This window comes from Tursiops truncatus, chromosome 4 (assembly GCF_011762595.2).
Source record: "Tursiops truncatus isolate mTurTru1 chromosome 4, mTurTru1.mat.Y, whole genome shotgun sequence".
NCBI classification, from domain to species: Eukaryota; Metazoa; Chordata; class Mammalia; order Artiodactyla; family Delphinidae; genus Tursiops; species Tursiops truncatus.
In genome coordinates this window covers 136067720-136087479 of record NC_047037.1, presented here as the reverse complement: position 1 = coordinate 136087479, position 19760 = coordinate 136067720, and the positions used below count along the sequence as shown (strand labels likewise).

General features: G+C 48.1%; 1 protein-coding gene across 6 annotated transcripts in view; it reads left to right on the top strand.

Annotated features, from left to right (window-relative positions):
• The window catches only part of VPS26C (VPS26 endosomal protein sorting factor C), a 70452-nt gene that overhangs the window by 29422 nt on the left and 21270 nt on the right, over positions 1-19760 (top strand). For 3 of the 6 annotated variants that reach the window (XR_012331612.1, XM_033856072.2, XM_033856070.2), the window contains exons 2-7: positions 4935-5078; positions 6183-6332; positions 11953-12033; positions 14127-14201; positions 15925-16075; positions 16358-16510. Coding sequence is in view for 5 of the 6 variants with exons in the window: in XM_033856070.2 (XP_033711961.1) it covers positions 4935-5078; positions 6183-6332; positions 11953-12033; positions 14127-14201; positions 15925-16075; positions 16358-16510 (754 nt within the window). In the remaining variant the exon portion in view is untranslated. Of the gene's footprint in view, positions 1-4934; positions 5079-6182; positions 6333-11952; positions 12034-14126; positions 14202-15924; positions 16076-16357; positions 16511-16723; positions 17121-19477; positions 19756-19760 lie in introns of those variants that run through there. The other 3 variants (XM_073804500.1, XM_033856071.2, XM_033856073.2) reach the window with 3 other exon arrangements.

Below are 19760 nucleotides of genomic sequence, written 5' to 3'. Positions count from 1 at the left end.
CTATCATTTTCTTAACTGTTCCTAATCCATTTGCTTTTTCAGTGTTTAAAAATTACATCAGTAAACATGTTGTGTTCCATTATTTCAGTTTTCTTATTTGGGAACTTCATTATGCATATGTTGGATGTTCCTCATGGTCTTTTGTATTTATCTTTTTCTCTGGTGATTCTTTTTAATTCTTTCTTAAATTTTCACACGATTTGTTTGAATTTTCTCATTTCTGTCCTGTATGTATTTTGAACCCCTTTCAGTTTCACCTCCTTTTCTGTGATGGTTTTGTTTTATTTTTTCCTTCCACTTCTTTTCTGAGCTTCTCTTATATTTTTTATCTCTTTCTTTTGCCTCACCATCTTATCCCTGAACTCTCGTAGCTCTGTCTTGTGTTCATCCCTCATAGAAGCAATTGCATCATGACGTTGAAAAATTCACGGTGAAATGCATGTTCACGGTTTCCATCTGCTTGATGGTGCTGTGTTTTTCTGGTGGGTAGTCATTTATTTGTTCAGTAAACATCGAGTGCCTGCTCTTGCTGTCACTCTACCCTTGTGGAGTTTACATTCCAGGAGTACAGGTGATAAGTAAAATAGATAAGCACTTATGGAGTATTTTAGAAGGCGACACGTGCTGCAGAGCAAAGTTAGGGAGGGGGGATAAGTGAGTGTTGAAAAGCGGGTAGTGCAGTTTTAATAGGAGTGGTCAGGGGAGTCCTCATGAGGATGCTGTCATTTGAGCACCAACTTGATGGAGAAGAGGGAGCGAGTGTGAGAGAAAAAATTATCCATGGTCCTTGTTGAAGATGGTAAAGCAGACTTTATTCAGGGGGGAGCTGTTGCGATGGATGTAGGGACCACTGCAGTGGGTCTTGCAGTGGCGAAAAGAGGCTCCACTCTGAGTGCAGTGTGGGCAAGTGGTAATTATCGCCAGGGAGCAGAGTGTGGGGGGGGTGTCACTGGATGGAAAATTACTGAGAAGAAACATCAGGAGGGTAAAGGAATAAACCAGCTCACAGGGTTCTTGCTGAAGGCAGGCCAGGTTCATCAGACACCCCCCGGGGCCAGGAGAGGTGGAGAACGAGGAACCTGGTCAGGTGTTGAGGGTGATGGATATGGAGGGTGGTTCAACTGACTTAGCAGAATTCTTGCTACAATCAGACGATGCAGAGAGGAACACGGAAATCAAAAGCCGAGGCCTAGTTGAAAAAGAGCTCGAGAGAGGCTGAGTAGGGCTTCCCTGGTGGCGCAGTGGTTGGGAGTCCGCCTGCCGATGCAAGGGACGCGGGTTCGTGCCCCGGTCCGGGAAGATCCCACATGCCGCGGAGTGGCTGGGCCCGTGAGCCATGGCCGCCGAGCCTGCGCGTCCGGAGCCTGTGCTCCACAACGGGAGAGGCCACAACAGTGAGAGGCCCGCGTACCGCAAAAAAAAAAAAAAAAAAAAAAAAAGGCTGAGTAGAGTTTGGTCAAGGAGAGAGTTTTCGTCACGAGCCACGTGGGTTCTAGAAGAAGAGCATCCAGGTGGGGGAGGAGTGTGTGCACACGTCCTGAGGCTGGATGCGGGGGCCAGGACGGTGGAGAGGAGTGGCTGAGGGGGAGCGTTTAGAGATGAGGTCACACAGGTGGGGCTGGAGCCCCCATCTGTAGGGCCGTGGAAATGACTGGCCTTTTTACCCTGTGGAGTTCCTTTACGTAGAAGAGCCACGTGGTCTGTGCTTTGTGTGTCCAAGCACCTCTGCTGGTTCTGTCAGTGTCTCCTTCTTGCAGGAGATGATTTATTCCTGGACCGCGCGGGCTGAGGTTTGACGTGAGTCTCTCTAACCTTTACCCCCGGCCCCCGTATGTGAGAAGCAGCTGGGGGGCGGGTCACAGCTCCTGCTTCCCGCGTGGGGCGTCGGGAGGCTCCCTCCCAGGTGCCCCTCACCTTCCAGAAGCGGCTTCCTGCAGCCGCGGGCCTCACTTCGCCTTTTGACTGCGCGGCCCCTGCTCGTCTTCACCTATTTCACGGCACTTAGCCGTCTCCTTGCTTCACCGAGAAGGGCGTTTGTGGTTTTGTGTCTTGTTCTTCTGGGTGATTTCCAGGAGGCCGGGCGGGGGCGTTGCTGACTCGACGCTGCCCTCCTGCAGCCCAGAGCTCTAATTACGGGTTTGGCATTAGATTCCGGAGAACAAAGAAGAAAAGAGTTGTGGAGTTCGCTAGCGGCCTCTTCCGTTTAGAGAATACAAAGTTACAAGCCGCAGCCTCTCAGCCCCCTCGGGAAGCCTCGGCGGTGGCTTCTGCGGAGAAAGCCGGCGGCCGGTCAGCGGGGGAGACCCGGAGACTTTGGGCGCCCCCGCTTCTGGTTTGGCTCTGGTGCCGGGATTCCAGGCCTTCCCCTGGACTCGGCTCCTCCGGGCAGAGCCTGGAGCCCCCCTGCTGCGGGCTGGCCGCGGGGCGCGCGCGGGACGCACCCCCCCAGGGCCCGGCTTCTGCCGATGCTGGTGGGAGTGTGGCGGCTGCGGGTCCCCTCTGAGGGCCACACGGGCGGGCCAGAGCGCTGGGATCTGTCTCCTCGTGTCGGCTACACGCACACGAGTGCGGAGCCTGCGTCTTTCTCTGTTTCTTAACCTTTCTCAGGGCAAGGGCCTCCTTGCTGATGTGACAAAAGCCATGGCTCTTCTCCCCCCGAAAATCAGCACACGCTGTACATTGTTTCCGGGGTTCATTGTCATCCTTACGTCCAGGAGGGGCTCCTCTTTGAAATCATGGCCCTCAGTGAGGGACCCCACTTATCACGTCACAGTACCAGCGAGGTACCCTCGCTGTCCACGGCCCTGATCTTTTCTCCCTGTTGACCCTTCTAGGTGGAAGTCTGAGCGGGAAGTTCTTGGTGAGGTCTTGGGTTCTCGTTAATTTCAGTTATACAAGTTATTCTCTCCTCTCTCACCAGGATTAACCAAGAATTGTCTGGTATACCTAAAACAAATACAGTGTTGTATGTCGATTATACCTCAATTTAAAAAAACAAAAAGAAGTGTCAGTCGTCTTCTTACCATGGGTCTTAACTCTTTCTTGAAATATCTGTTTTAAAATTCTTGGCTCCGTGGGCTGTACTTGGACTAATTCTTTATCTTTCTTATGTTGGTAGGAATTGAATGGACCTGTGTATTGTTAGAATGCCTAATTTATCTGCAAATATTATATTAATTTTTTATTGTCTCTATTATATTTCTTAATTGAAATCAAGGAATGACAAAAGAATCATAAAATATTTACTCTGCTAATTTCCAGGGTACTTCACTGCTTTTTCCTTCTTATGCCATAGGGATTAAAGGAAGGAAACAGTTCTATTGATGTCGTGATTATAATATGGTATTCAGTGGTCAACCCAGATCCTGTTCCCATGAGATTTACTGAATACATTACAATTAAATAGAAGCAGAACCAAGTACTATTGTGTTGTTTAATTGATAAAGTTCATGAATTGTTTTCTCTGATTTTAATTCTGGGACATACTAGTAAAGCATATTTCTTAAAATATACTAGTGGATTTAAATTCTTAAAAATCAGATTTTTAAATTTCATTTAGGTTGTACAAAAATTAATAGAATTAATTTTAATTAAATTTAAAAGTAAAATTAGTATTTCAGAAGGGGTTTCATTTAAATTCTCTTACGAGCTTCTTATGTTAAGAACAAAATGAGTTCTACCCCTTGAATTCTGCTTAAAAGGGAGCTGAGAGTGTTTGTTTAATTTAGACTTTAGCGCTTTGGGATGGGGAATGGGAAACAAAGCCAAAATACTTAGCATATTTAAGGGACATAGAATAGTCCCTGCTCCCAAAATTTCACATAATTTAAGAACTTGGTGAAAGTTTTTTCACCAGATGACTAGAGAAAATAAAAGGTAAACAGATTTAAATGCCAGGAGGACAGATTTTTTTAATGCTTTGATCTGTGGGACCATTTTTTTTAACATCTTTTTTGGGGTATAATTGCTTTGTGGGGCCATTTTTAATTTTTGTTGTTTTTCTTTTTTTCGTCTTTTTGTCAAGTTCTGCCATCACATTACCATTTGAGAACAGTCACAAACCGTTTCTCGAGGTCATTTCAGAAACACGTTGTTTTGTGATTGTTGTGGATTTCCTTTGGTTGGTGCTAGTTAATCTTCTCAACTTCCTGTTCCACGCAAACCCCAGTCGCAACTTGAGACCGTCAAGCCCACGGTGACAGGAAGGAATGTAGTTAATGTCCATATTCTGTGACTCAGTGATTATCTCCAGAGAAGTGAATGGATGTGAATGGATGCTCTGTTGTGAAGTCTTTCTTAAATGATTCATGAACCAGGGAAATCTGGGCTCGACTGTCCACCAGCAGGAAGCAGGCACAGAGGGGCTGGGGGCTTAGTGAAGGGCCGTGTGGCCGTCGGGTGGTATATCCACGACCTCCAGGCCCCCCACGAGGCTCTCTGGGCAGAGGACACCCGGCCAGCAGCCGTGCTCAATTATTCATGCGTTTGACAGTGTGTAATCATCTCAGTCAGCATAATTGAGAAAGAACCTAAAGAAAAGGCTCTTATTGTGTCATATTCCTTCTGAGGAGCTCGCCATACACGCTCCTGTGTAACGGTCTGTGAATCTGCCTTTCCCCCAGGCCCTTCTCTTTGCCCTTTTGAAATCAGACATTTGTTTGGATTCTCCAGCAGGAACGAAGGTGTGTCCGGAAGGCGGTGATGGGATGAAGGCGGTGATGGGATGAGATTCCTCGCCCCCCCGCCCTTCCCCCGGGACCCCCCAGGGCCGGCCCTTCCTCATCCCGGTATCCAGGCATCTGGTCTGTGATAAGCACTCAATGAGTGTCTGCATCTTTGAACAAATTGATGGTTACGGAGGCTGACTTTGCTAGTAGACCAGGTGGATGAAAGAGCCGTGCTAACGTGTTGGGTGGCTGTCTCCCCTCCCCCAGGAAATGCTCTCCGGGGTGGTGGTCGTATCTGGGAAGGATTCGGTCCAGCACCAGGGAGTCTCCTTGACAGTGGAAGGAACCGTGAACCTCCAACTCAGTGCCAAGAGTGTGGGTGTGTTCGAAGCATTCTATAATTCTGTTAAGGTAAGAATGCTAGCGTTGCACGTTTTTAGTTCGTTTTTCAAACGTCTGTGGTGGTTTTTACTTGCTGTCTGGCTTGTTCTTTGTCGCTATTTTGCAAGGAATGGTGGTAGTCATGCTTTTACTATTTACTAATCAAACTGAAAAAAACATTCAGATGTTTTGATTTTGAATATATTCTGTTATTGAAAGTCTGCTTGTTTTTATTCCCATTAGATAGGATTGGGGTGGGGGGACTAATTTCAGCCATTAAGGAGACGAGAGCTCTCTGAGAAGTTGTGCCTGGGCCTTCTGGCACTTACGTTCCTGAAACAAAACTGTTCTTTTAACTGTTATTTGAATCCAGCTGCTGTTGGGTATGCCATTCAGGTAAGATGCAGGTAGAGCCGTTCTTTTCTGTCACTTAAAGTTCTGTGTTCTAGAAAGTGAAGTCTTTTTTCTATACTTATAGTTTCCTTTTCCTGAAGGACATATTATTAACTCTTTAAGTTTTGAAGGAGAAAGAGTTGAGAGGAGAGAAAGGTTCATTAAGAGTATTCAGATTCAGGACCTTCCCAGGTTTTTCCACAGTTTTCTTATTTTCTTCCATCAACACTTAGAGACTCACTTCAGAAGCTGTGGATTTTCTCAAAGTGATTGTAAATCAATGGCTTAGAGTACCTTAACTAAGTAAGGTGTAACACCTGCCTTTTAGGCAGGTTCCAAGTGTGAGTACTGTTTCCCTCCAAGGGCCCAGCTGAGGAGGCCTGCACGGGTGCCCTGGGCTGCGCGAGGGCCCCGCACCTTGCCAAGTGTCGTGCACGTCTGCTTCACTCTGAAGGTGGAGGTACCCGCCGGAAGGGTCGTTAGGACAGTCAACTGAGATACTTCGGGATAAGGGAGGGAAGTATATCAGATCACTTCCTACTGTGCACCAAACGCCTAAGCATCCAGTCCTGCAAATGAACCAGAGACCTTGGGCCAACTCACCGCTGACAGGGCACCAGGATGGGAGCGGCCGAGGGCTGGGGTGCGGTGTCTCAGGAGATTATTTAATAGACGCAGTAACGTGAAAGAAAGTGCATCAAGAAGTGCTTGTTGATGGACTGACTTGGGTTTTCTTTACAGCCCATCCAGATTATCAACAGCACCATCGAAATGGTGAAACCAGGTAAATTTCCCAGCGGCAGAACAGAAATTCCTTTCGAATTTCCTCTGCACGTGAAGGGTAACAGAGTCCTGTATGAGACTTACCACGGCGTGTTTGTCAACATCCAGGTGAGCGTTTCCTTATCCCGTGAAGCTGACTTCACAACTTTTCTTCTGCAAAACAGCTTGGTCTTTCTTTCACTGAAAGTTCATAGGTGGACCCAAGAATTTAATACTCTGTTTATTGCTGAGCCCTCCCATGTATATTCTGTGTTGATTTCTCATTTTGCCCTGCAGAACATATTTCATGTATGACCATTATCTTTGACGGGGATCTAGGAGGACCCGAGCTGTAGCCTCTTTCCAAAATTCCGTTGTTTCTCTGGGGCTCTGTTCAGGCCACGCTGACACTGTAAGGGGTGCTTTTATTGTTGGTAGTAGACGTGCCCTCACTTCTCTCTGGCACCCGCACTAACTTTTCTATTTTATACGTATAAATATCTCTTTGTTTCATACCCAAAGGCTCCCGCTCTGACATAGGCTTGTATTCTTTATTGAACAAACCTTGTAAATGAGGGGGAAGTGGATTTATGACTTCCCGTCTACCTCCGCTGGTTCAGGGTTCTTTCACAGTCCCTATTGTTGTCTCAGGGGCAGTTTGGAGTCATGACTCAGAGCGAGAGAAAGAGAGCCTTTCCTTGATTCAGCGGAAAGAAAGGTACTTTTGTGTTATCAGCCTTGCAGCGGTTCCCCTGCTGGATGAGACAAAAGTATTTTGTCTTACGTATGTGCAAGAGGACTGGCAGTTAGGAAATTTTTTGATTTATTAATTTTTAGCTGATAATTTGGTCTTGGTAGAGACCATTCCCCTGCTTAAAATGTAGCACTTTTAAAATAGAAATCCTGCAAACACTTGTGAGAGTTTAACCAAAGGTTTGTCTGTATGTGAGTTTTATGTAGGGCCTAAGAGATCGGTCAAGAAGAAACTCATGTAGTATGATGTACTCTATCGCAATAAATACCTTTCTGTAAAGAAAAACTTTTCTAGTCCTTTGTTACCGGTGCACCTGTTTCAGGCAATAAATATACTGAAGGCTTTGGGCAGCTCATAAGAAGTGACAGTAAAGTGTCTAGCTTCAAAGGAGACCCCTTGCATAGACATACAGGTCGCTGCTGTAGAGACCCGCATCCTCTGACCAGCTTTCTAGGCTGGGAATACTTTCACCATGAAAGGAAGTATTGCCTTTTTACTTTTTAGCGAGACTGAAAATATCTCAAACGTTGCATTTTCAAAATTATTTGTATTCTCTTGCCGGAATCAGCATCAACCTGCTTTCCCCGCACAGTCGTTCTTTGATGCTGCTCACTTAGCAACAGAAGCATATATTCGTTAGAAACTGAATAGAATAACGTCAGAGTCTCTGTGGTCATACTTCTTACTTGTCACTTTCTTTTCCTGTGTTGATCATTCTTGTTAAAAGATTAATTTGTTTAAAATAAAATTGGAAATCTCACCCTTTTCCAAATATTGACAAGAAACCAGACAGATATACATACAAAACTTGGGTTCCTGTGTAGCTGTGTGTAAGTTGGAAACTAGCTAAAATGCAGAAGAAGAGTTCACATGTGGTTAAGTCTTTAGTAAGGTAAACAATCACCCCGACCCCCTTTATTTCGGTCATCAGATTTTACCACTTTGAGGGTTAACCTCAGAAGGCTACAACTTGGAATCCTGCACCTCCCCAGATATCTCATAAATTTCTGAAAATGTGGAGATGTCTTCTCAACCTCAAATTTATAAGAGCTTGTCACCTTACACTTAGCACTAGATTCAACATTTATTAGAATTTTGCCACCTTTGTTTCATCTGTATTTATTTTTTTTTCTGAATCATTTCAAAGTTAGTTACAGAATCTTGACAGTTCGTTTCAAAATACTTCAATATCTATCACCAAAAAATAGGGACATTCTTCTACATAATCCCAGTTAACTATTTTCACAGCTATCAGAATGAATAAAAATTCCCCAATATCATCAAATTGTCAGCTCTTATTCAAATTTGTCATTGCTTCTTTTGAGAAATATACTTCTTGAGAGAAACTAGGATTATAGCTTCTTGATCTCTTTTTCATTCATCAGTTCACTCAGTCTCTAGATGGGGCTTTTTCTACCCTCCTTGTTGGACAGTGGAGCAGGTGCTCTGCGGAGAGGCGCCACACGGGGCGTCACCTTCTCAGTGCCATCGCTTATCGAGCTTCCCGTGAAGAGTCCCGGGTGTGTGACTTGGGATAGAAAGTGTTGTTGTTGAGCCCTAATAACATCTTTCTCAGATTATACGGGTGCAAAGACATTTTGCATTTATCCTCTGAACTGTGTTATAGTAACATAATGTAAAAACAGGAAAAATCATAAGGCAGAATAAAGGATTTAAAATGTAGCCGGTATTAAATTGTCAGCTTGCAGGGGCTGGACTCGTGGTAACTTCTTAGAGGGCTTGATCCTGTTTGCTCTGATTCTTCTTTTCAGCCATCCTGCATCCATTTCTCATCCTTGTTAGTAGACAGAGCATACAGGAAGCCGGCAGACTTTCTAGTCGTCCCCTGTGCAGCCACTTTTTCCTTTAAAAGTTGTTTAAATCACAGGGAAGTTTTATTATGGTTGTTTTACTCTTGTGGCCATACTAGCAAGGTTTTATACCGTAAAACACAAAATACAGCAGTACCAACATGTCTGCTGAAATTGTGTGTTCAGAATCAAATGGTAGAGATGGTAGTCCTCCTGTTGACAGACTCCTTTCTAGGAGTCTGCTTTAAATCTGTTGACACGCGTTTTCGTTCCTCGTTCCTGTCCTGTGTTTACTGACAGTCGAAAAAAATCAAATCTTGAGAGTTCCCGCGCGGTCCAGTGGTTAAGACTCCGCGCTTCCACTGCAGGGGGCACGGGTTCCATCCCCGGTCAGGGGACTAAGGTCCTGCATGCTGCGCGTCCATAAAAAATAAAAATAAAAAGATCGTATCTTGCACCTCCTCTTGGAGCCCTGCTCAAGTCTGACCCTCGTGACCCCCTCTGACCTCCTGTAGCTCACACCGTGTAGATCACTCCTTAATAACGGGGAAGGATCATGATAGAGCGAAAAGATCCAGGGCTTTGCAGCAGACGGATCTGGGCTGGAGTTACAGTATTGCGTAAAGATTCAGAGCATGGGTTTCAGCAGCAGGCAGGCAGGTATAAATTCAGATCCCACCTCTGTGACCCCAAGCAGCCTTCATGACCCCTCTTCCTGGGGGGTTGATGCGGCCTTGGTGTGAAGTACTTAGCGTAGTGCCTGGCTCATAGAACATGCCAAGTAAATATTTTCTGAATGATTAAATAAATGAATTAGTGGTGACTATCCTTATATTTTGTCAACAGTTCTTACATTTGTGTTATCAGAATTAATTGAGAAAGTACATGTGAAAGAACTTAACGTGGGACTTCCCTGGCGGTCCAGTGGTCAGGACTCTGTGCCTCCACTGCAGGGGCCACGGGTTCCATCCCTGGTCCGGGAACTAAGATCCCACAAGCTGTGCTGTGTGGCCAAAAAAAAAAGAAAAAAAATTTAAGAACTTAACACAATTCCTAAAACATAATCTCAGTGTTTTTCCTCTTTTCTCCATCTTTCTCCCCTTCCCCCCACTTACCACCAGCTGCCTTATATTAGTAATTATTGCTTTCACACTTAAAAACCTTCAGTGACCAAAAGTTGGTGCCCGTTACACTCTCTCATCTGCAAGTTATAGAAATCCAGCTCAAACTGGCTTAGCCAAAAAAGGGATATTGGATCATGGAACTCTCAATTCCAGGGGACCGTCTAGGCCAGGGCGGGCACCGGTCAGCCCCCAGCTCGGTGTTCTTGGGGGTGAAGCTGGTTGTTGGCCGGCGGCCACAGGCTTACAATCTCCTGGCCTGGCAGCCCCAGCAGAAGGGACTGTTTCCCGTGGCCAAGCAACAGTCCTGCCTTTCTGGTCACTTCCACACCCCCGTGGGATGGGGGGAAATCAGCCCCGCCCAAAGCCCTGAGACTGAAAATGAGGAAGGGACGTTCCCATCGGGAAAACCATCAAGGAGACCAGGCAAAGCCCGAATGAAATGCTGCCTCTTCTAGGCAGCGTGTGGGCTGTACAGGAGAGAGACAATGGACATGCATACGTGCATGTATATATTGTATATTATACACACAAACATAGCATATACATATATGGTACAGCCCTCGCTGAGCTTGTCTGGTTGGGGAGACCAGATTGAAATCTCGATAGAGAATATCTATATCTATATCTATATCTCTGTATATATATATGAAGGCCCTTGCAGACCAAGGTTGATTCTTTTTTTCTTTAATGTTTTAATCTCCCAGGAGTACCTTAAATACATAGCAGCTTCTTGTTTAACGTGGACAGATTGGTCATAATAGTTGTAGCTTCTTGACTCAACTGTGCATATAGTTCCAGTTCTACAAATTATTTTAATGTTTTTCTCGGATGATTAAAACAACAGCTCACTTTATCCAACATACGTTCTGTGATTTTTTGTTTAAGATTAACATTAAGACAGTGATCGTGCTGTAGAGTTTTGTTACCACGCAGTCTGTCGTGGACAGGGATGTGAAGGGACAGTCCCGGGTGAAGCCAAGCTTTCGGCTCAGGGCCCCATTGCAGCAGGTGCACCGGCAGTGGCTAGTTCAGAAGGACAGCACAGGGACAGCAGAGGAGTTGAATACGGCCAAGTTCAAAGCAAGCGTGATGCTCCATCCCTTTCCTGTCCACGTTCTTTTGCTCGCAGGATACGTCTTTGCTGGCCAATGGGGGAGGGCCGAGGAGAAGAACAGGACTGCCCGTTGGGGAAGCTGGCTGATGGATCTGGGGCTTCCTTATACGCTTCTCTTTACGTTTGCATACATTTGAATTTTCTAAAATGACAATTTTGCAAAGGCTTTCCCCTCTTTTTTCCTCCTAAGGTTAAGATATGAAGAGCTCATTTTGAGATGCCCTGGAGGCCTGGGCTCCAGGACTCAGCACTGTCACTAGCATCGCTTCCCTTCCCCACGTGGGGCGCAGCTCTGCCCTTGCGCTGGCACCCAGCGCGGTGCCGCCCATGCAGAGAACGCAGCGAGTGAGAGCGAGTCAGGGGCTGACCCACATCTCCCAGGTTGGCCTGTGAAGTCTAGATGCCGTCCAGGGGTTTGCAGTCCTGCTGCTGTGTTTTCTCGTCCTTACTACAAAACAGCAGCCGTTTTACCCAGAGCTGCTGTGTGCCAGGCCTTGGCTTACCACACGTTACCTCGCTGGGTCCTCACTAAGGTGGTGTTAGCGAGCAGGAAGCTGAAGCTCAGGGAAGCTGTGCTCCTTGTCTGGGCTCGTCCGGTAAGGCAGAGGACCGGGTGTGAGCGAGCTGCTGCTCCAGGCCTGCCCTTCCTGCTCTGCCTCTCTGGTCTGTCCTGTGTTACAAGGGAGGCTCTGCACCTGTATTCCAGGGGGTCCAGCTACAGAATGGCCTTGGGAATGGTCTGAGGAATAACCTTAAAGTGTTTTTTTAATAGCACTGTTTTTGTTCTGAGCATTAACTCCCCCCATTATGTACATTAATTTCATATAACACATTAATTGGACAAAGTTTCCCTAAAACATGTTGACTGACTTGCCTCTTTGTAAGAAATTCCTGGATGAAAGCAAACCATCTGAAAGGATGTATTCTCCTCTGCCTTTCCCTCCAGTATACCCTGCGCTGTGACATGAGGCGGTCCCTGCTGGCCAAGGACTTGACCAAGACCTGTGAATTCATCGTCCACTCTGCTGTAAGCTGCACTCGGGGGCTCTGGGCTCAGTAATAGGAATCCTCTGTGGGGTCTGGGACTGGACCCCACTTACAAGCAATAAGTTAGCCTGGTAGTGTTTCGTGGATGCTGGGGAGAGACTTGGGACTCCTGGGTTAGAGACAGGGGACTGGATTTCTCCCGGCATGGCTGGTGTCAGCATGTGTGTCATTCCCCTGGGCCAGAGCCCTGTGGGGTGACGCCACGGGCCCAAAGGGGCACTGCACCTGAGGGGTTTGTGCCTCAGCTGTGGAGCCCCAAGCTGGGGAATCCGCCTTTGTTACAGCAGGCAGTGAGCAAGCCTGCTCGTTGTCCTGGAGGGAGACCTCACCTCGTCCCTCAAGGCAGCTTCAGCGAACAGCTGGGGGAAATGGCCCAGCCCAGGGAGAGAAGGCCAGGGCCTTGCATTCTCGGCCTGTACAGCAAGAACATGCAGGGCTGCTCGGGCCGGGGTGAGGAACCTCTCCTGACACCTTCTGCTAGTACTTTGCAGTGACAGAGTGTCCTTAAAAATTCCTCTCACGTGCCAGGGCTGCAGGTGACACATGGTGGTGAGTAGTCGTGCCCACGGCCCTGGATCCCTTTGTGTCTCAGCCTCTCCAGGTCCTTTGGGGCAGGGCCTTTTACGCTATTATGAAATGTCCATGGGTATCTTTTAGTGATGATTAAGTGAAAATGTAAGACAGATTCCTTGTGCATAAGATTGGCAAAATCGCTGATGCCCTTGCATCATTTCGCGACTTTTTAGGATTTCCAATATTTGTAGTTTCCCTGTTTATAAATTTTTAATAATCATAGTGTTAAGTATTTCTTTCAGTGATACAATATTTTATGTAAAATATGATGAAAATATTTATCCTTTTTGGAAGTTAACTTGATTTAGATGGATATTTTCCCTTTTTCCATCAAGGGTTTTCAAAGTGAAGCAAAAAAACTTTTTCGCATGTAGATTATCCCCTAAAAAAGTCACCTGCCATTTTAGGTGCTAAATCAAAAGCGCCTCCAACTTTGTGAAGAAGAATGAGCCCGAACCCAGCCCCCCGCCCAGAGCTGGGCCCGCAGACCCTGGCCCCCGGCCCACGGGTGGCCGCAGAGCTCGGGCTTCCTGCCTGCTCCTGGGGGCCCGCCCGCACGCGGCCTTCAAGAGTCTTCGGGACTGATTTCACTAGAAGCCAAACCATGCTGTGACCCGTAGTCCATGAAGTTACATACTCCTCTGTATACTGTGAGGAGGAATACATTACTCCCTAAAGAACACGTTCATGAACCTATTAGTAAAAAGAATATATTCAGGAAGAATGTTTTCTAGAATAAGCTTTTGGTGACTGGGTGAACTTGGCAAATCAGTCGGTGCCCTTTCTCCTCCACGGCTCCCCGGCCATCTGGGCGCCAGTGGCCTTTGGGCCCCAGCCCATGAGTAAACGACACTGGGCAGGCCCCGTGAAGCTTGGCTGTACTGATGGATCCCGCACGTATGTAATGTGGAGATGATCCTTGCTAACTACTTACGGCAACATATAATTAATTATGTTCACATATAACTACGTTATAGGTGTGATTCTTCCTGGTAGACAGTTGTACAGCCGAGTGGCTAACTGCACCGGCCTTGGAGCCAGGCTGCCTGGGTTTGGGCCTCAGCTCTGCCCCATGCTTGAGCCACCATTTGAGCCCTCTGTGCCTCACTGTCACCTGTGAAGTGGGACCAGGGCCGGTAACAGCTCTGCACAGGGTCATGGTGCCGATTCAGTGGCTTTTATTCTCAGAAAGAGGTTCAGAATAAATGTCTCCCAACAATACTGCTCTGTTTTTAAATTCTGGACCTGAAAGGGACCTTAGAGACTAAGAAGCCTGTCCCCTCATCTTACAGATGAGGAAACTGAGTCACGGGGATGAGGACCTTGGACAGCACACAGCCTTCCTTGTTTCTTGGCCGAACTGTGTTTAGAATCCAAGCGTCCTGCCTCTTAGTGCCAAGGTCTTCCTGGTTCACGATGCTACCTTGTGTTTCCTTAAATGGGGAAAGGCAAGTCTGACCTGTGGACTCTCTGCTGAGTTTGGTTTCTCCTCCTCTGTAGCCTCAGAAGCGGAAACTGACTCCGAGTCCCGTGGCCTTCACTGTCACGCCTGAAACCTTACAGAATGTCAAAGAGGTAACGTGTTCCTTACACACCAGTGCCAGGGAGGCTTTCTTAGTAACCGGATCCCACTGACAGACTGTTGCCCACCTGTTCTTTACTTGGGTATCAAGTCATCAGCAAGAGGAAATTTTTGCCTCTACCCGAAATAGTCTGTATTTTCAATTTTACTTTCTTTTTAAATTCGGTAACTACTTAGCAGAAGGATGGTTTTTAAAAGAGAGGGTATATGTTTATAATTTTTTACTGTCTTCTCCCAGTTTTATTGCACTGTGGCCAGAGACCCCCTTCCCTGAGCCCCGGGGCTGCCACTGCCTGTCAGGGGGGCCGCATACCCTGGTTTTTCAGCTGGGCCCTTGGTCACTTGTCTTTTGTGGACGTGCCTTTCCCCCCTACCCTAACCCTGCATTCTGCTCCCTGGACCCTCCTGACTGGGGTCGGGTCAAAGGCCAATTTGGGAGGATTGTTGGCTTCATCTTGCGAGAGGCACAGCTGAGGTGGGGTGTGTCATGGGGAGCCTTTCAGAAATCCATTGAACATCTCTCCCTTCTCTGGTTTCTGGAGCAGTGACCCCAGTAGGCCAGTCAGATTTTCTTCTCAGGAATTTGAACCTTGATTGGAAACATGCAGTTGCCTAAGAGAATTTTAATGGGAACTGCTACTGCTTTTCCTTTTTCTAAACAAATAGCCTCTTTCAGTTTTTTTTAGAATTCTGTCTTGAATCAAGACTTTTTTTAGAGTTCTTTGGCTTTGGGGGCTACCAGGTACAGAGCGCCCTTGCTCTTGACCTCCAGTACAGGGCACCACCCACGCATGACCCACTGACCCTTGAGGTGGGGCTGGTCAGATCGAGGTGAGATTCAGGGTGAGATACTGACTGGGTTTCAAAGACTCGGTATGAAAAAGAGAATGTGAAACATCATTCATAACTGTAAAGTGCTGATGTGTGGAACTGATAATATTTTGGATATATTGATTAATTTTACCTGTTTCCTTTTACTTTTTTAATGTGGCTACTAGAAAATTTTAAATTACACAGTTGCTTCACATTTGTGGTTTCCATTATGTTTGTTGGACAATGGTGTTCTAAACTCTGAATTACCTGCAGTAACTGGGACACAGCCATAGGAAAGACTGCTAGGACAGATGTCTCTAACTCTTTAGTTCTGTTTTTCCCGTGGCATCGTCACTCACCCATGACCATTTTCCTCTGTCTGAAGAGAAAAGGTCCATAGGTTTTTTAGTCAAGCACTGAAGAAAATTGTTCTCTTCAAATTTCCTTGAAATAAAGTTAATGTCTTGGTTTTTCAAAATTGTATAATTGGGAACATTTAAAAATTGATTATCTTTTTAAAACCTCTTTTTTTCCTTTTGGTTGTCCTTAAACACTGTCAGCAACTTCTTTAGACATTTTTATGTCGTGTCCTTGGTGAGAAGGAGTGCTCCAGACCTGATCTAGGCAATCAGGATGCTTCTGTGAGAGAGCTGGGCATTCCGTGCCAGCAACATCAGGTGCCTTACGCCTGTAGATAGCTGTTGAATAATTCAGTCTGTTACTTAAGTTGACAGAAAATGTAAGTACTGTTGTACCTTGCTTCCCATTTTGTAAACCAGGGTCCCAGTGGATTTTATAAAAATTATCTGACCCTGTTTTCAGTTTTTATTTGTACCAAAGTGACTTGAGTACCTTCTCCTGGCGCCTCCCACTCCTGATGTGTCTGTATTTGTCTTGTTTTAGAGAGCCCTGCTCCCCAAATTTCTCATCAGAGGACATCTCAACTCGACCAACTGTGTTATCACACAGCCACTAACGGGAGAGCTGGTGGTGGAGAGCTCGGAGGCCGCCATCAAAAGCATCGAGCTGCAGCTGGTGCGCGTGGAGACCTGCGGTAAGGTCCCCACTCCGTCCCCGTCTCCCGTTCTTTCCCTCCATCCTCCCTGCCCCCGCTGCCGCCAGCCCTTAGCCACAAGCTCGCCTCTCGATTCCAAGAAACGTATGTTTGAGGAGCGTGGGATGTGGAGGGAGGGAGGACTCCAGAATCCTGCAGAGAGGGGGGGAGAGCAGGTGAGTGGGCTGATGCAGGCTCTCCTAGACTCAGGCAGGGCCTGTGGCTCAGCCTGTTTGGACGTTTGCTGTGTTCTGACCGCGTGATGCTTTCTCCCTGCTCCAGGCTGTGCAGAAGGGTACGCCCGCGATGCCACAGAGATTCAGAACATTCAGATCGCCGACGGGGACGTGTGTCGGGGCCTCTCTGTCCCCATATACATGGTCTTCCCCCGGCTCTTCACCTGCCCGACACTGGAGACCACCAACTTCAAAGTGGGTACGTGTGCTGCCCTTGGGGTGCCCCCGGGAGGGGTGCAGCCACCGGAGGGGACAGGCCTGCTGGTCTGCTGGGGTCAGATGCAGCCCAGAGCACCCAGTCCTTCGGTCACTCAACAAAAACGCAGGCAGAGCAGCTGTGTGGCGCTGAGGGTCCCCGGTGAGCAGTCCCGGCTCCGAGGAACTTGTGTCACCCTCCCCCCCACCCACCCAGGGAGACAGCGTGGGCTGGGTAGGTGACCACGAGCTCTGTGAAGGACACTAACTCAGCCAGGGACCAGCCGGCCGGGCGCATGAGGAGGTCAGGTCGGCTCCCTGATGGGCTGGCATCTGACGGAGACGCGAGACCTGAGACAGCCCAGTGTGAACGGTAATCTTCCCGAGGGCTTTAGCTCCAGCAGCTGAGGGTGTGTCGGCCATTTTCCATGAATGCGTCCATGAATGCGTGGGTAGATATTTTGACCACAAGATCTGAATCACGTGACAGATGCAGTTTTCTATCCTGCTTTTCCTCCCTTCACTTTGTATTATGAACCTTTCCATGGTTTTAAGTGTTCTTATAAAGTATTTTGATGGTGCATTCATCCTAATAAAATGTTCATGCTTACAAAGTTCAGTGGAGAGCTTACTCCCCACCACAGAGACACAGCAGGACGGACCCTCGGGCCTCTGCCCTGGCTGACACGACCTTCTGCAGACTGACCAAAAGACCACAGAAGTGTCCCCGGGCTCCGTGTCATGCGCAGGCTCACTGGTGCATAGATAGAATAAGGAGCTTTTGGTAAATGATTGTTTTTATACCCATTTCATTGAGAAATGGGAGCACAGTCCCTGAGGCCAGTGTGTTTTCTTAATGTCATAGTCCCCCTAAATCTTCTAACATACATTATTACTAGTCCAGAGACAATCTTCTTTTTTTAATTAGACTGCGATTTTACTTTAAATAATTACAAATAATGTAATTTAAAATTGAAGAAAGTAGAGGGAACTCCTTGCCGGTCCAGTGGTTAGGACTTGGTGCTTTCACTGCCGTGGCCCAGGTTCAGTGTCTGGTCTGGGAACTAAGATTCTGCGAACTGCATGGTACAGCCAAAAAAAAAAAAATTAAGTAAGTAGAATTTCATCACCGAAGCTGAGTGTATGCTCTTTGTTTTAAGAGAGGGAAAGGTGGTCACACCTGGCATCACGGGGTGCTTCTCGGACCTTGCTGTGCCCTTGTGTGAGCGTGAGCCCCGGAGCCCCGCCAGCCCGGCAGGCTAGAAGCACAGTCTAATACAGTGGAGCCCTCGAGTGCTTTATCTGAAACGTTATATTGTAGCAAGAACATAATGGGGTCAGGACACCCTCGTCAATAGAAATGAGGGCGACAGACCCAGCTGTTCACCGAATACAGAGCACGGTCAGCTGAAAGATGACATAGGGTCAGACTTGACCCGAGCTGACAAGGTACCATGTTTTTTCTCAAAAACTGTGTATGGTTATTGAGTAGGTGGTATATGCCCACTATACACAATCCAGAGGCCCCAGGGCCTCGAGTGCAGAGTCAGTGCCTGCAGCCACCAGGAGCCTCCCGGCCACAGCCTCGTGCCAGCCCCGCGCGTCCCCCGGGGTGCTCCCTGCCACGCTGCACACCGTGTGCTGAAACGGGTGTTTATTCGGGAGCATACACTGCAGTGCTGCATGAGCCGTGGTTGGGTGAACCTGCAGACGCAGAACAGCTGTGGAGGAACTGCTGGATAAGGGGCAGCCTGTAAACTCTATGCAGACTGTCAGCCGTGTGCAGGGGCGGCGTTGTTCAAAGGTCGGCTGCACTTTGATTTGAAGTTGAGGAGGAGCTTGTCTGTTGATTTCTCAACTTGTTTTTCCTACGTAAACTTCAAAAAAGGTCCAAAAATTATTTTTTCTGCTATACTATGCATTAGGCACCTCTGTTTTCTGTGTGTTATATTTGTCAGACTTACTAAGTGTCCATATAAGATTTAATGAGGTGCCTGTGATTCTTCCATAGAAATAACGCCCTCAGTCCCTCAGCCAAGACATCACTGATGCTTTTGTCCTCGTGGCTCCTGTTAGTTCTGTTTGGGGGCTTGCGCAGTGGCCGCCCCATCAGCTGGGGGGGTCCCCCAGGGAGGAGGTGGCCCACGGTCATTGAGCGCCGCAGCCTCTCGTAGCCCCTGGGTTGCTGTCGCGTGGCTGGCGAGGTCAGGCTCTGGGTCTCGGGTGCGGGTGGGGTGAGCCCCGCGTCCTGCGTTAGGCACACATCTGGGTGTACCCCTTCACCTTGACCGCAGGGGGCTTCGTGTGCACGGCCAGGCCCGTGGCGTCCTCCAGCCCAGTTCACGGTGCCCCCAGCCAGGGAGGACCGCGAGGTGGTTAGAGGACCTGGGGAGGGATGGTGCCGGGCAGGGCCAGGGGCTGTTCCGGTGCCTGGCCATCATCAAGGAACAGAAAGGAAAGGAACAGGGTGCGCGCTGCTGGGGCACAACTCCTGTCCCGGCTGATGCTTGGCGAAGGTGACAGCCACACACGGGGACGTTGTCCTTGGGCCGCAGGCGGGGTCCTGGACGGGCTGACCCCCAGCCCCTTCCCCAGCTGAGCCCTGCGCTGCAGGGCTGCCCGCCTCGCTCTTCATACTGGGGAGGGACCCAGGCTGGACTCTCTTCGGGGACTCCCTCGTCATGCACGCCCCTCTTTCTGTCAGTAAGCTTACCCTTAGCGGCTGGAGAGCTGGGGAGAAGACTCCTGTTTGCTGAAAGGTAAAAGAGGAATGTTTGAACAGGTGTTGTAGGGAAACCAACCAGTATCCAAAGGAGCTACAGTTAGACTGCTTGCTGTTTCTGAACATTGTTTCTTGCCTGGGCTGGGAGACGTGTCCCCAGACAGCGGTGGGCCGGTTTGGAGTCCACTTTTGCATTAAGAATGGTAGGAAATGTAAAAATAAAGCCAAAGAGTACACGTGAATTGACAGGATTCTAGAAGATTCTCTGCAGTAAAGACGAAGGACAAGGAGAGTGTTTGGGGAAGCTGAGGCCTTACAGCATGTTCCAAGGTGAGAAGACCAGCTTACTTAGGCAGTCCCGCCAGTGTAGCATCTACACTGATTCCCCTGGACGCTTGGGATGACGTATGTGCAAAGCCACGCAGCGCCCGGTGCTCCCTCTGTCGAGAGCTCGCTGCGCCCGTGGCGGGGTTGGTGTTTGGTTCCCGCTGCTCCGGGCCGGTGGGCATAAAGCCTGTCCTTTCTCTTCCCA